Raw genomic sequence first — 16901 nt, 5'->3', positions numbered from 1 at the left:
CTGATCTGACTGATTGAGATGATGCATACTCGTCAGCTCAATTGGAATACCAGTACCTTGATCTTCCTTATTACTACTACTCCCACTCCCCGAGTTCTCTTGTGAAATACTTAATGAATCGTTGCTGTTTTCACTTTTAAAAAAAGTTTCTATTTTCCTGATTTTCTGAAAAGCATGTTGTTGTTCATCTTTTTTTAATTTTGATATCTTTCTGTACTCAGCACCACTCAGTCGCTTCCTTCCATCACTCATTTTTCGTCAGTATATGAATATGAAGTATTTTAAAAATCTGTTAAAAGAAAAAAATATATGTAAAACGCCGACTTTTAAAGGTTCTGGACTAGATGACGCTATAATAAAGGTCATAGACACTCTGAATTTTAATGTTTTTGAAACTTGAGTAATCTTTGTTTTTGTTAGCGAGCCGAAATCATTTAGTTAGCGTTATCTATCTAGCCCAGCAGAACCAGAATATGTAATAGTATTATTGATTATTGTGTTAACATACTCACCTTTCACACCACTGTGAACAGAAACTGGAGCGTAATCAAGAACGCACTTCCACTTAACTTACAATTCGCCAACAAACAATGTACAAAAAGTGAAATGTATTCGGACTCGTTACAATCTGGTAGGATATAAAATCGAAGAAAACGTTGCGACAAGTGCGATGTTTCTGAAATGGACATAAATATACACGAAACTGCCGCTTTGCACTGCCGGCCGGCCCGGCAGTGCAAAGCGTGATACGGTATATTATGTGTCGCCCCCGATCCGCCGCCCGCCTCCCTTGCCGCCCTAACTATCTAACTAAAGTACTAGGAATTAGCGCCCTTAAAAAATGATATTTATCGTCTAATAGTTATAAAACTCTGTCTATCCACAGGGACTTTTTTTGTTTATAATCACATACACGGCTTACCAAAGCGAGCGAGTGCCGCCCCCTGAACTCTGCCGCCCCAAGGCCGCGGCCTATAAGGCCTATTGACAAATCCAGGACTGGCAGTAACTGCAAATCTAAGCTCAACAAACTCACCTGTGCGGTGTATTTGGGTACTTGTATCTTCCCCATTACCCCCGTAGAGTCCATGCGGGATGCCTCGTTAACCGTGTCCCCCCAGATGTCGTACACAGGCTTGCGTGCACCAATAACCCCCCCTACCAGGGGACCACAACTTATACCTGGTAACAAACACATATAAAAATTAGATAGGTACTACAGAAAAGTGGGGTTAGCATTCCTCTTTCCATTCAAATGTGTTTCAGAAAACTTGCGAATATGTTTCAACGAGCCATTAGTATGCAATAGCGCCTAATTATTGTATTCAGTAAAGACTATTTAATCAAATGTGAAATCGTCGTGTTTATTTGGACTTTCCTATTTGCATTTTATCAATATTATGGTACCTACCTACCTGAAGAAAGTTTGAAAACTGATTTGTCATTGAGATAGTGACTTATACAATGTTGTGCAATTCCTTATTTGAAATAAGAAAATGTTAAATAAAATACATGGTTTATAATTAAGTTGGTAGGTATTTAAATACCTACTTACAAATCTTGTATTTCAGAGGAAATTTTGGTTTTGATTTATCAACTTTTTTGGATGCGAGATCTACTATTCACAGAACTAATAGTTGTATAAATATAACACTGATAGCAATTGCACGAAGATCACCTACCAACTCTGAGGTGGAAGTTGTTGTAGCTGTGGATGTTGACTTCCCCCAGGCGCTGCTTCATGGCTATGGCAAAGTCCACCAGAGCGCACAGGTGCTCCAGGTCATCGTGGCCCGTCTTCTCGTCTGGATTTAGTCCTGAGGCCGCCATGTACGTTGCGCCCACCGTCTTTATCTTCTCTATGGTGCTGAAGCGTGGCTCGTCCAGCAACTCGTCAAAGTCGGCTGCAAGTCAGAAATGCCTATCATAATACACGTAAGTGTTAAATTTATACCGTTTTTCGATAGACATATAAGAGAAAAAAAGTGTGTTATGATATGAAAGTTTGCCGACTGTCGCAGAATCACAACCAAACTGTACAGACTATCAAAGAAGTAAAGCTACCAGTCCACAATGAAGTGCTGATATCAAGCCTGATGAGTACTGAACTGGTAGAGAAAGGACGAAAGTGGACTGAATGCTATAGAAATGAGATCCCTGAGGCGTGTGTGCGATAAAACCTTGTTTCATCGTATTGCAAATGTGGAGATTTGGTAAGAATGCAAGGACGAAGAAAGCATAATGAACAAATGTGGAGCAGATGAATATACAACGCGAAAGTGAAGGGTAGAAGAATTTGGGAACGGCTGAGGTGACTTAAATACTTAAGTCGGGTCATGTCAAGATTCAGAATAACCAAAAATAAATTATGAAGTTTTTTAATTTTTTTATTGTAGCTATTATTTAAACATTTTCCATTCAAAATATGATGTTAAATATATGTATAGTAAATTGTATTTCTTAGTCCTCCTCACTAGGGTGACCTGTGCTGAGGCGGACTAAGGTTATTCATTTCTGTTTTATTAGTTTTCTATGTCGTTTTTAATGTTTTTTAATTAATCTCTTTTTGAGCCAGATTTTTATTCTTGATTTGTAATCATTCAAATTTTCTATTCGCTTTATATCAGGGGGAAGGAAGTTGTGGATTTTCTTCTCAAAAAATATATAATTTCTTTGTCCGAATGTGGTTTTATGACCTGGAATATTTTTTATGTCATTGTGATTGGACCTTGTTTGATGTATACGCGGTATTGTAGAGGATTCAGTATTTTTTAATAGTATACTTTTAGCATATTTTGTTGTACATTTGGTAAGGTTAGTGATATCATTTATATAGATAATAAATATAATCGGTCCCAGTACGCTTCCTTGGGGGACGCCATAGTTTACTCTTTTGTTTGTCAATCTGTACTTGTTGTTTTCGCTCTGTTATATATGTCTTCAACAGGTTCATTGTCATTTCGGCCATTCCTATTTTTTTTAACTTAGACAGTAATATTTTATGGTCTATTATGTTAAAAAATTTCTGGAGATCTATGAATAAAGCCAAAAATTATTTCCCTCTATATTCCCTATGGCTATTTTTGTTAAATTTTCTATGTAATAGCAATAGTAATAACAACCTACAGTCAACAAACATGAAAATAAGGAAATCAATAAACGCAAACATGAGGTCTACAAACATGAAGAAGATGAAATCAATAAACATAGTCGAAAACCATGAAGATAAGGAACTCAACAAACGTGAAGATGAGGTCCACAAACATGAAGATGAATAATCTTTTTATTGGCAAATTTTTTGATACATACAGGTACATATATAATTATACAAAACATAAGACAGTAACAAAAAAATCCCACAAAGGCGAAGCCTGTGCGAGGGCATTATAAGTTATGAATTCAAAACAGTGGTGTTTAAATGAAGAAAAAAAAAGAAATAGCACCTATAGTTAGATTAATATGATTTTACTGGAGTTTTTGCGTAATTCATAAAAGTTTATAAACTATAAATAAATATTTAATAAACAATTAAAGTTGAAGTTAAATAGAATTTTTTTTTTAATGTAGACGGTAATGGCATATTTTAGGTTTCATATTCGTAGTACAAATTATAGAAAAAATTCTCTCACTTCCAGATTTTTTCTTACCCAGCTTGAATCATAAAGATCAATCAATCAGACATGAAGATGAATCAACAAACATTAAGATAAGGAAATCAACAAACATGAAGATAAGATGTACAAACATGAAGATGAGGTCAAAAACATGAAGATCAGAAAATCATGATATAACACCAAAATAACAACCTACAGTCCACTTCGAATCAGGAATCCCTAGTGAGGAGGACTCTGTGTATACTATAGTACTACATATCTTTAGTAGTGGTTAATAAAAATATTAAAAAACAACATTATGTATGATACTATTTAAGGATGTGAATGAAGCAAGAAATGTGTGCCAAGACAGAGTTTTGTGGCGATCAATCCTCCCTGCTTACAGAGAAACGTAATGATGGTTAGATAGCTAGAAAGCTGGGTAAGTTTTTTTTTTTTAGGTAAGTTTTAAAAGCTAGAAAGCTAGTTAAATTATTTGATATTTAAACTATTGATTTTCTATAATAACTCAATCGACTTACCAATAATTTCGTTGAGCAGTCTGATGCACTCCATTCCCATGTTGATGTCCTCAGAGTAGAACTCTGTAAAGTTGGGGATACTGGCAAACATGACTCCCACCTCATCCTGCCACTGGGAGTACAGCTCCTGGGGAAACCAACAAGTGTTATTAAGATTATTGTTAAAGAAATACAACAAAACTACAAATAATATGTTTTAAAAAAGACGCAGATCTTTTGTTTGTACATAATCTGCTGCATAATAAATAGATAATCCTGAATTAGTTTAAATGTTCCAACGAGGCGTACCAGAAACACTACGATTCTTCATATAGAAGCCAACGACACTATTGCAGCAAATATCTCACCAATCACTTGCGCGAACACAACATATACCCACTACAAAAAAATACTAGACATAGAAATTTTTCACGATTGTTACAACACCAATTAATATATTTTTTTAACGTGATATAAATTATTTTAAAACTACTTGTAGTTAATTATTCATTAAACTTTTATTTACAGTCTGTATAATTATATCCATGTATAATTAAATATACCTTATCATTTGTATCGTTATGTAAAATAAACATATTTATCTAAATAAATAAAATTTAAAAAATGATCATTTGCCAATATTGGTCATTACTAGAAAACGCTTCCACCATAGATAGTCAGCAAGTTTCCATGCCATTTATTTGTTTCTATTATCTATGGCTTCCACATTTGTTGTCAATGTTCAACAGCTAGAGACTTCAAAGTGTGAAAGAAAAAGCAAGAAGCATAAGACTGCATAGTCTGACGATGATAATGATGCGTTAAATTACTCCTGTAGTGCATCTCGGATAGCTCCTGTTTCGTAAACTCTCAACATTATATATAAGATCTAATGTGAAGTATAATATAATATCTCACTTCTGACAGTCGGTCCTCCTTTAAGAAATGGTACGCCACATGGTCTGGCAAAATATTCTTCAGCAGCTGGGTGTTGTTGTGCCTCGTATCCTGCATCTCGGAGAGCTCTTGCTCGGCCTGCCTCTTCCAGAGGAAATCCAACCTTGAAGTCTGCTCTACGAGGCGAGCGTGGTAGGTCACCATTACCAGGAATACCAGCAGCAGAGTCATCATCTGCGCGGCGAGGGTCATACCCATGCTGGAGAAAAAAAAGTTATCTTGACGTGAAAACCGATAGTGAAATGATCTTAAGGGCTGTTTGGAGAGTAAATACGGTTTGGCTATAACATGCCTCTTAAAACTATAACTCTCCACCAACAAATAGGTATTTAAATTCAAGCAATCGTCATTGGCGTTTCACCAAATTGCAATGTCGCAAATTCCTTGTGTACTTCTTCATTTGAGTGAACAGATGGAGCCAAGTCCGGGCTGGGGGACGGGGGATGATTTCCATCCTTTGTTGTTCAGTCACATGAAGAAGCTTGGGGCCCAGCACTTCGATGATGATGAAGATCTTCAAAACACTGTGACAGGTTTGATATATTCCGGGGCGGCCGAAATATTTGCAGAAGGAATTTGCAAATAGATGAAACATACCTATGCGGGTTGTTAAAATGTAAGTACATCCAAACGGCAGTTACTTTCCTAACAGCCCTACATTTAAGAGATAGACTTACATCGCAGTCTGCTCCGGTTCGCTGAAGAGCTCGGGGAAGGCAACAGTGATCAGAAGTGAAAACACCGTCACCAAGATGACAGCCAGAAACGTCTTCACTAGATAATAGAGTCTCAGGGTAGTTGTCAATGCTACCAGGCACATTATCCAAGTGAACACCACATACTCCGGATGAAAGCAGTAATCTATCATCAACTCTGATCGCAGAACTCCATCCAAATCGTCTACATCTGTCTCATTGAGATTATCCACTTCTTCGGTTTGTGCCTGTTTACGTTCCCAGTAGAAACTTCTTGTGTTGGCTATAATCGAGTTGATCGTTTCTCCAAATTGGCTCACTTTTGAATGGCTGACTTTAAGATTGTTGTCTACATCTGTTATTATTGTGTTTACATTGTTTTGTGGATATGAAATGTTTATTTTAAGTTCTTTACTTTCTGTTGCATTATTTATTATAATTTCTGTTCCTATTGCATCAATTTTATTAGTTTCTATTTCTTTAATTGCTTCTTCAGTTTTTTCTACAAATCTCTTTAGACGAATGTGTTCTTCAATCACAGCCTTTTTGCTAGCATTTTCAATCCCTTCTAAATTTGTATTAGTTTCATTATTTTCTTCACGTTTCTGCCTTTCGAAACTTACATTAGAATGAATTCCATTAATAATCTTTACGTTGGCACTACAATTATCGTTATTCTTCATACAGTCTTCTAGATTTGGTACGTTTAGATGTTCTAAGATAGTATTTGTATCATTGGGTGTGATGAGAAAACTCTTCTTGTCTAAGATGGCTATATCTTTTTCATCATTTGTGATGTTATTTGTATTTTTATTGATGATGTTGATAGGTCCCAGAGCAATCAGGAAGAACGGTTGTACATTGGTGTTAACAGCAGGTTTGTCGCTGGCCAGGGCGGTGTTTCGAGGAGTTTTCGGCAGACTTCTTGCATTAACCAAGTCCAAATAAATTTCTGGTGCAAAGCTAACATTGTCTATTTGGTAGGTTGAACCATTTTCCGGGGTTGTATTGCAAAGGAACTGGCCAGATGGACAGATGACGAGACTCACAGAACTGAAATAAAAGGTGGAGTTTTAAATTTTGTGACAAACTTTTATTAAACATTGTAAAATCAGGAAAAATATGTGTATGGGTCATTCCGCCGTTTCGTTCAAATCGCATGTTCTTGCAAAAAAGTCATATGAAAAATAATGTTTTTCAAGAAAGTTTTATTGGAAAATGTAGTAATTAAAAAAAGGAAAAAGTAGTATTTACCGGATTAGGCATTTGTTACTTAATAACTTTATGGTATACAAAAAACATGCTAAAATCTCATTACCTTCCCCGTGTAAATGAGGGACCGGTAAATTGATCAATAAATAAGAACATTTTACACTAGTAAAATCACTACATTCATTAATCGACCTGAATGTACAACTAATTTTGCATATTTATTGGTGTTTAATTTATTTTTAAAGTTACTGTATCATAGAAAGAATTGAGATTTTGTTTTTGTCCAGAAAAAATCGCTGTCGTCTTCCGCCAAAGCGGTAATTAAAATTGTGACCGTGTTTGTCACTGTTCGTCAGCTGTACTCCACCCCGCGCCTCCGTTACTAATCAGTGTACCGCTATATCTGGACGGGGGAGGACGTGCGTCGCTGAATAAAGAAATATCTGCGATCTCCGTGCTCGAAAACGACTTTGTCACCGACCAGGCATCATTACCTTCCAGCATTTTTTAAAGTAAGTACATGTTTTAAAAATTCGAATCATGAACCTATAAACTATAATTAGTCGGACTATTTTTTATTGAAACATAAAGATTTGTAATGTCATTATTAAGCGAGTTATTAAGGAAAGATTGTCAAAACCTCATTACCCTCCGTCTCATTACCTTCCGTATCGTAAAATTTTTTGCCGGATGGTAATTTAGAGGTGTGGAGGGTAATGATAAATTTGTAAGGGTTATTTTTACGTGCATCTGGGACCATGTTTGGGGGTTCATAAAAGTTAATATTATCAATAAAAGCAGTTTCTTGCGTTCTAGCGTCGGACAATTTCAGTTTTGGTGAAATACATATTTTCGTTTTATCTATTTACTGATATGGAAAAACAATCTGTTAAAATTTACCCTGCGAATTTTTATTTGAAAATCGATTTTTTTATTCAATGATATAATTATAATTATTCAAATGTAAAAGAATAATATATCAAACAAATGGTTTAACTATTCCCCTACAGTCACAATTATTTTCATTACTTCAGTTGTCTATTAAAACAGATGAATTTTTACAAAATTTCAAGTTTCTAAACAAATCCAGATTTGAACAAAAATCTATATAAAGGGCATTATTAAGAGTCCAACGCAAATTTCTTGATTAAAAAACCATATCATTACTGTTAGATTTTAAATCATTTAGGGAAAAAAATATTAAACAAAGATATAAAAGTAGTGTAACAATTTTTGGGCTCTCCTGTAAAAGTAACGAAATTGAAATTATCCATATTTGTTATTCAACTTCTCACTTGATCCGATACTTATGATAATTTTTCTTTATTATTTGTTACAGGCTAAACACCATAATCCACAATGGCAAAGTAAAATAAAAAACTGAAAAAAGAAGAAAAGTTATCCAAGGACAGGCTGCGTAAGCAACAAAAATATGCTGAGATTAAAAACAATCCGGAACTGTACAGTCTTCAGAAAGCGAAAGAAAAAAAAAGATACTTAATGCGAAAAGCGCAAAAAACGATTTGCAGCATTGAAGATATGAGTGAAAGAGCCCAGAGAGAGCAAAGACGAAGATGGCGAAAGAACTCTGTAAATTATTGGAAGAAAAAAGAGGAGCAGCGTAAAATAGAAACGATTACAGTAGAAAATATGCCTCCAATTCATGAAAATGTCAAGGAAGTACCCAATAATGTGCAAAATACTCTAGATCCTGACCCTCTCGCAGTCGAGAATGAACAACAAATCATTAAAAAAAATGTGCGTGGTCTAACGAATGTTAGAAAATTGAGGTATAGATCATTGAAAATCATTAAGACGTTACAGGACCAGATAAGCAAACTCAGGAACGAGAAAAGAAACGAACAAAAGAAATTGAAGGCGATGCCTGATGCCCAATTTCATTGGGAAAATTATTGGAAAACATGAGTACACACTAGAGTACAAAGTAATTTTTTTGAAAAAAGCTCAAGGGAATTCCAAAAAATTTGTCTGGCCAACAATTAGTGACGACGATTTCATTTTGGAATCACAAATTCTTCAGCGCTTGCAAGATCCAGATGAGAATGAAAGAGGACAATTCACTTTCAAAAATTTGCCGAACTTTGATTTGAAATAGTTTTCCAGCAAAAACTTTCACAAGAATGATCTCAAGTTCCTTAAATATTATGTTCCTATTTAGATGTAAGACCTTTATCTTGTACTTATTAGTTACATATGTTGTGTTTGTTTTAAGTATCTCTGATTTTATTTTAAACTGCATTTCAATTGACTTCTGATTTTTTCTTATTTTTAATTATTATTTTTATTATTTCTATTTTTCAAATATTACAATGTTTGCTTAGGAATGTGAAAATTTTGTATTTCTTGTGTACAAACCTACTTATAAAACGTAATTATAAAGAATTTGACTATTCCTTATAATTTCTGGGTAAGTAGTATAATAGGAAAATTTTAGTTGTGTTGGGTTTGATGTTCCAGCTGCCTTTTCTTAATTTGTATTTTGATATTTTTTTCCATTATTTTTTAACAATTCATACAGATATTGCAAAAGCATAAGTAAGCAGAACTGATTACGTATGAAAAAATGTATTTCTTGTCTCCAATGTTCAAAAGTCTGAATAAAGCATTTAGTTTTTCACTATAATAGGTTTTTCTTCTTTTTCCTAATCCGCTCACCACGTCAAATGATACTTAGCATGATTTGAAATCTATTTTATTATTCAATTTCTATTCAAATTTCATTATTCACAGACATTTTAAGAACCTTAAACATGTTCACTACCATCTATTAATATTTCATTACCAAACTTCATTACCATCCAAATTTTTAAATTACCATCCAACAGTTTTTCATTACCATCCACACCTTCATTACCTTCCATCAATTTTCTTCGAATCCAAGTGTCGCACAAAGGTGCCCTTTTCACTTTTATACATCTGATAGGTACGGGAACCCATTTCTATAAAAATATATAGTAAAAAGGCAAAAAAAAAAAAATCCGCGGAAACAGGCAAATTTGAACGAAACGGCGGAATGACCCGTATATATTTTTTTTAATATTGGCGTTGATCCATGATCATTGAACATCCCCCTTATTGTACCTGGCAACTGACATCATGACGACAATAAAGCAAATGAGGACGGTCCTTCTGTTCCTGTTGTGCACCAGCATGGACGACATCCTCTGCAGCCTCTTGGGCCACTGTTGAAACTCTTCGGCCATCACGAGAATGGATGCAGCCGTCAAGATGAATGTCGTCACTGTCAGAGATACGATGAGGGCAGTGCAACTGGAACAAAAATTCCAAAATGTTATTGATTTTTATATCAAAAAGGGAATGAAACATGCAGCCTACGGAGTGAAGTTTGCCGTTTTAGAGAGACAAAAGTCAGAAAAGGCAAGGGAACTTTCTTCTAAAGTATGTTCTGTAGATTGCATTTGTCCACATGGCCTCAGGCCCCATTTGTGCATCATAAATGCACAGCGACAGCGACTGCACTGGTGGCGGTTCAGTGAGATCCACATCTTCCGAGAGGAGGAGAACTCAAAGGTTTTCACATACATTACTGAAAGCGACAACTTAGTGGTTGAGTCACAGCTAATAGTGGAACCCCCAAGCCTATTATGGATGGCTTACATGGGCAGCATGATGACCTGCGTCGGCACGATGAACAGCCAGATGATATAGCAGCACAGCATGTTGGACTTGAACATGTCCTCGCGCTGCGTGCAGAAGTCATTCTCCAGAAGGCGGTCTCGGAAGTGCAGGCTCCAGGGGTTGACGTTGGCAGCACGTATCCGCTTGTTGCTTTCAATCTCTATGGAGTGATCTATTAACTCGTCCACCTGATATGTAATGGTTTAAAGATGTAAATATTAACGAGTTGAATATTAACAGCAACAGATCTAAATACGAAGGTTGTCTCAAAATTAACCTGTCCGGTGGTATGACCGTACAGGTACAGTGAGAAAAAAAATCCTCGTAAGGAGTATGACCGTACCCGTACGGTTGCGCCTAAAATTAATTAACTATTGAATTTCTTCCGGAAAACCGATAGTTACTGCTATCTAGGGACAATTTGTCATAACTTGCAAAAGTTTTTATCGATTTAGGTACATTACCAACGGAGTTATTCACAATTAAAATATTCCGTGACGTCACCGTCTGGCAGTTGGTGGTAAACAACATTTGTATTGCGAGCGACGTCTTTTGTGAAGTGAAATTTGTGGTTTTTGTTTGTTTTTACACTGAATAACCTAATCATCTTGCATTAAAAATTACCTCACGTGTTTGAATGTGAATATTTATTACATATATTGTACCGACAGTGTTTGTTTTCAGTTTGAATACAGTTTTTGACAGTTTGAACAAAATTCAATAGTGAATCTTAGTGTTATGAACTATTTGAAATATTATTCGTTATACTGTATACACACTATGAGCGGGAATGGTATTTTTCCTCGCGGTCGACTGGTGCTTATCGGCGGGACGGGAAAAAATATCCTTTACGCCGGCTCCACTTCAAAGGCGAGGAAGGTAAAGTTACCCCATTATTTCCCGTGACTATTTAATCTAAACGCTTGAAGACATTACAAACTACACACACATGTAACAAAAAAAAGATAAGCCGTTGTTTCTTTTATGTACACACATACTTTTGCGCAGCTCAATGAGAGATTGCGCGTAATAATTAGGCAATTTTATCGTGTTAAATTTCAAAGATTGTTTGTTAGTTGAACTGGGAATATGAGTACCTATTATATTTTTATGGCGTCTTATAAATTCATTGGACCTTTACTTTTATGAGATAATCCCGAGGATGTTATGACAATAATCATTTCCTGAATGAGAGATAACACAAAAATTGTTTAGCAATTGGATGTATTCCCGGTACTCGTTACTTGTGAAGATAGAGTGGCGCTAATATACACGTGCTTTAGTTATGATATATAGAGTTACAAAACAGACGTGTTTTTAGTGGAATTTATTTAATTGATATTTTCTTTTACCCTTCAAAAATTTCTTCAGATACTAACGAAAGGGATGAGGATAAATTTTTGTGCTAATCGCAAAAAACATCCGCTATAGGCTAGAGTCTATTGTTTGAAACGCCCGACTACAAAGTGTTATTATCATTGACATTTTATTATTTTAGGTTATTCATAATTTGGACAGTGTTTTACTGTGATTTGACTTTGTGATTCGTATTGATAACTAGTTCAATTTATATATTTTACTTTTATAAAAAAATGGTTAACCCTTTGAATGAACAAGACATTGCTGACATTTTAATAGAAAGTGAAGATGAAGATGTTTACGAGGATCTTTATGATTTGCCAATACATTCAGATAGCTCATCCGACGAATCTGATGGGGATGAAACTTTCCCTAGTTGTTCAACATCCAAAAAGAGAAAAGTTGATCATCGTAAATGGGATCAGGGTAAGTTTACGCCCATTATTCATGAATTCGATTCAACTAACTCAGGTATAAGAGCAAATATTCCCGTTAGAAACTGAACTCAACGACAATGCCATGTGTGTAGACATACAGCAGTTCGAGCTCAAAAAAGAAGTGACACGAAATATATGTGCACCGACTGCAATCTTGCATTTTGCGTATATCCATGTTTCGAAGACTACCATACGAAAAAGCAGTATTAGTTAGTGAAGACAATTTTATTCCTAAGATAGTGTACATAATAATTAGAATAGTGTTATTTTTATCGTAATTATTGACTGCATATACATTGTATACCTATGTTTAATTTTTATAATGAAAATACAATAGTATAAGTGTAAATAATAATACGTATATGTTAGTGTGTATAAAAAGTCGTTCTTCCCCCCTTGGCTTCATTAAAATTGTGGTAAGTGAATCTGATTTTTATTAAGTAAAAACAAAAATCTGCTCCGATTTCGATGGTTGGCGATTTCTGCAAAATTGTTTTTATTTTTTCCTTCTAAATAGCTTAGTATTTGTTTTTTCGTGCTAGTTTCTAAGGATTTTATTTTTATTTTTTTATACTCTACGAGGTGGCATTTATTTTTTTCTATATTTTGATTGTTGAAAAAACTCCCTCCAGCGGGACCGTTTTCTTTCCAGAAACTCACCACCGGACAGGTTAAGTTACACTATTTTTTTAAATCTGCGCAGTATACGGGAAAAGTTCAAGAGTCTCAGGGAACTTAGTAAAACGTTATGTTAAGGCCAATGGTTTCTCTTTGCCGTCTAACAAAAGTTGTACGAGATGGGTTGCGCACACGGTGGGTTACAAAGATAGCTAATCAGTTTGACGGGAAAGTGGTTTGACATTGGATTAAAAAAACTGTTATCACGGTACCAGAAATATTGAGATTCAAGGAGCTTATGTAGAAAAATAACTATTACATGTACTCTTAAAATATAATATATAACATTAAAAAAAAATTACATTTTAAGATTAAAAAAAAAATGTGTAACTTAATTTTGAGACAACCCTCGTAAATAAGTACGAGAAGTTAGTACAATATAACATAAAAACAATGGCGGTTGATGATTTTTTGGAATATAACGCTGACGCTAACGTTGACGGCAATTTAAATTTAAATTAACAAAATGTAAAAAATACTAAAAATAAAATAAAATAAATATAAATAATAATTAAAAATAAATAAATAAAAATGATAACAATAACAATACAATTTGTAGGCTTTTAAGACAGTTAAAATACATTTAAATTAAAATAAAAACTATAGCAGACTTAAGATCATGCGACGACCAGTGTTTTTTGATATAGTGTCCTCTGCGTGCAGTTCTATCTTTTATAAGCATAAACTTTTTAATATAAGTGTGTTTGTTGGAAGTGACTTGCCAGGTAAGTATGTTTTGGTATCTTTTCTAAATAACAAATGTAGATCCTAAGAAATAAATTGTACAGCGCCCTTGAGGTGATTTTTCACAAAAACGGCGCTCTACAAATTAATTATTATTATTATTATTATTATTATTATATTACATTATTTGAAAGTAAATATGGTAAACCATTCTAGATCCATTAGCTAAGGCGCAGAAAGCTGTACATAGTAAGAGTGATGGGTAAAAAACCTTATATGTATCTATCCATCGACAGCCTTATTCAAGGAAAAAAAAAATTGGATGTAAGGCAGATGTATATACATGCACTTATAATACTATACGAACGACCCCAAACTTCACAGTCTTGTAGATCACAGTCACACAACAAGACTAAGAACAGAACAAAAAGTGATTGTACCAAAAATGAATACATTGTTTAGACAACGGTTTAAGGATTAACAGATTATAATGGATTCAAACAGCAACAGAAATATAAAACAAACCCCACTAAAAATCGAATTACAGTATGGCTGATAGAAAGTGGCAGAACAGAATTGTAAAGCTTGCTGAATAAAATCATTGTCTGACTGAATTGAAAACTGGACTGGACAGGACTGAACTTGGGGACTGGAGAAACAGACTTAGAGAATGTTGTTATACACGTCTCCAGATTTGCCTATCAACACCGAGGCACCCAAACCCGAGTAGGTATTACCGATTAACAAAATAAATATGAAAAATACACTTATATTACTCAAATTTACTATCAAAGATTTAAAAAAAAAAGATTTTATTTCATGCTTCTCAATTTCCTCTTCAAAACAATCAACAAATTATAATTATCATCACCTGGGTCAAAGCTTCCGAGAAAAATATTACTAAATTGTGTATCTTTTTATCACTAGCTTGTGCGTGCTGTACCTACCGCTTGTAAAATCGCACTCGTTTCAATTTCATACGGCACACTTGGCTATAGAGAAAAATCTAAATGTTTGGGGTAATTCTTGAAAACCCTGGCTGAGAACATTTTTGAATAGAGTTTTGGTTAATTTACACTGGATTTCCTAAATGGAACCAAATTTGAAGAACCGGTTTGTATAACACAAAATTCAACAGAAACCTTAGTTCTTGAATTTCGCTGTCAAACCCCTCTCCCTCAACCAAAACAAAAAAAAATCTGCTTGTAGGTCGCGACCTGTTTGAAAAAAATAAGCAAAGCGGCCCCTCTGTTGAAAAAGTTGTGCATCACTGGCATAAATTTACCCCATAAAGATGTAGGTACTCGTTACTAGGTAGTTTCATAAACATATTTATTGGTTTTTGTTGGGAAGTAAGAGCTTCATAGATGCACGCACAGATGGCAGTGCATAGAGCTTGCATGGAAGTCCGCAAGATGGAGCCAGTGGCCAGTTGTTGCCAGGGCCAGTGGGAAGGCTCTCAGAGAAACTTACTGTTTCAGATTCCAATTATTCAGCTACTAGTTAAGTCGACTATCGAGTCACCTTTATAATACGCGGAGTATTAATAAATCCCTGATTTATCTAAAAGAACCACTTAAAACATATTTGTAATAAGCATTTACTTTGTGGCTCGTCATAATCTACAATTAAAAATATAAATTTGTTTTAGACCACTTTAAAGTTTCAATTAAAGTGGTTTAAAACAAATTTATATCTTTTATTGTGAACCACTTATTTGTTAACTCCTTCCAAGACGAGTTGGAGACCTGTTTGTACGAACACAACAGTTTTTAAAATAAAATTGATGATGAGTTGTAATACAAAAGAAGATGTAAGAAGGGAACAAATTTGCGAAGCTCAAATTTCGCAGATTTTATGACAATTTTAAATTGTGTCCGATGGAGAGCAAATGGTTCACATAGCCGACAATCTTACATAGGTAGTGCCATAAAATATATAAATCCGTCCCTAATGGAATAGGAAATTCCCGCCCCTTTATTTGTTACTACTTACTTCGATAATAATTCTTGAATAATTTAACTAAACTTAATTTAATTTAATTTAAATAACTACTTTTCAGACCCAACGACCTATTTGTGTATTCAGAAATTGTGTTAACTACAAAATTATTTGCTCAGTATATCAGTGAATCGACCTCGTTACAACAGTCAACAATTATATGAAGATAAGCGTGCACTAAAATATTGTTTTGTAATTGCTCATTATAGCCGTGAACTTGCTATTTATTTATTTATTTACGCCCTAATGGGCTTTTACAAAAGTAGTTAACAAGTAATACAGTTGTGTTACATAGTTTACAATAAATTATGATTTTTGATTAATTAAGGTAAATTCAAATTAATAGTGTGGATTACGGAAAGCTAAATATGTATTAAGGAACTATACATATAAAAACAAAAGTGTATTCACTATTGCCGTGATCGTTTTAACCAAGTTCGACTGTATATACCTATGATGTCCTAGTTGGTGAAAGAAGAAATCAGAGAACAGAATAAATAAAAATGAATATGTAAGGTGGCTATTTAGGGAAGTTCAAGTTATCCTGACCTTCTCAGCCGTGGTGAGCGGCACAGTGTGCACTGACTCCTGCATGGTGGAGCCAATCCTGACGCTCCGGTAGGTGTCGTGAGGGCCCGAGTACTCTTCCTCTTCGTCAGTTTCGGCGGCGGTCAGGTTGGCGGGGCCACAGGGACCATAACACTGTAAAACATTAATAAACACACTGTATTAACATCCTCACAAAAGATACTGTTAGACATTAACAAATAAAGTGTGTTAACATCCTCATGAAAAGATGATTTTAGACACCACCAAACAAATACTTGTAGAAACAACTAACATCCTCATAAAAGATGACGTTAGATATCAACAAAAATCATACTCATAAAAAAATGCAGTGACATGATAGATGCTTACATTTTCAAATGGTCTTTCGGGGGTCCAGTCAGTGGTAAGTTCTTCATCCACTGTAGTAGTAGAGACCCTCCCCTTGCTCCGTACTTGTGACATCTCTCCCTCGTTCCACAGCTTCTGGGTGAAGATGCTACCGACAAACAATATCAAGTAATGTTTATTGGATGCTTTGCTATGTAGGTCAATCGC

General features: G+C 34.8%; 1 protein-coding gene across 1 annotated transcript in view; it reads right to left on the bottom strand.

The window, feature by feature from the left end:
* The window catches only part of Ac78C (adenylyl cyclase 78C), a 114274-nt gene that overhangs the window by 13527 nt on the left and 83846 nt on the right, over positions 1-16901 (bottom strand). Inside the window, exons 14-22 of the mRNA XM_089647653.1 lie at positions 16716-16842; positions 16347-16499; positions 10618-10826; positions 10081-10269; positions 5749-6819; positions 5033-5270; positions 4136-4262; positions 1683-1904; positions 1037-1182 (exon numbers count right to left, since the gene is read on the bottom strand). Coding sequence (XP_089503779.1) covers positions 1037-1182; positions 1683-1904; positions 4136-4262; positions 5033-5270; positions 5749-6819; positions 10081-10269; positions 10618-10826; positions 16347-16499; positions 16716-16842 — 2482 coding nt within the window. The remainder of the gene's footprint in view (positions 1-1036; positions 1183-1682; positions 1905-4135; positions 4263-5032; positions 5271-5748; positions 6820-10080; positions 10270-10617; positions 10827-16346; positions 16500-16715; positions 16843-16901) is intronic.

The sequence above is a fragment of the Hesperophylax consimilis genome, chromosome 26 (genome assembly GCF_061612785.1).
Source record: "Hesperophylax consimilis isolate HC1 chromosome 26, BYU_Hcon_1.0, whole genome shotgun sequence".
In the NCBI taxonomy this organism is placed as follows: domain Eukaryota; kingdom Metazoa; phylum Arthropoda; class Insecta; order Trichoptera; family Limnephilidae; genus Hesperophylax; species Hesperophylax consimilis.
Note: the sequence above shows the minus strand (reverse complement) of the source record. Positions and strands in the feature narration are given on the sequence as shown.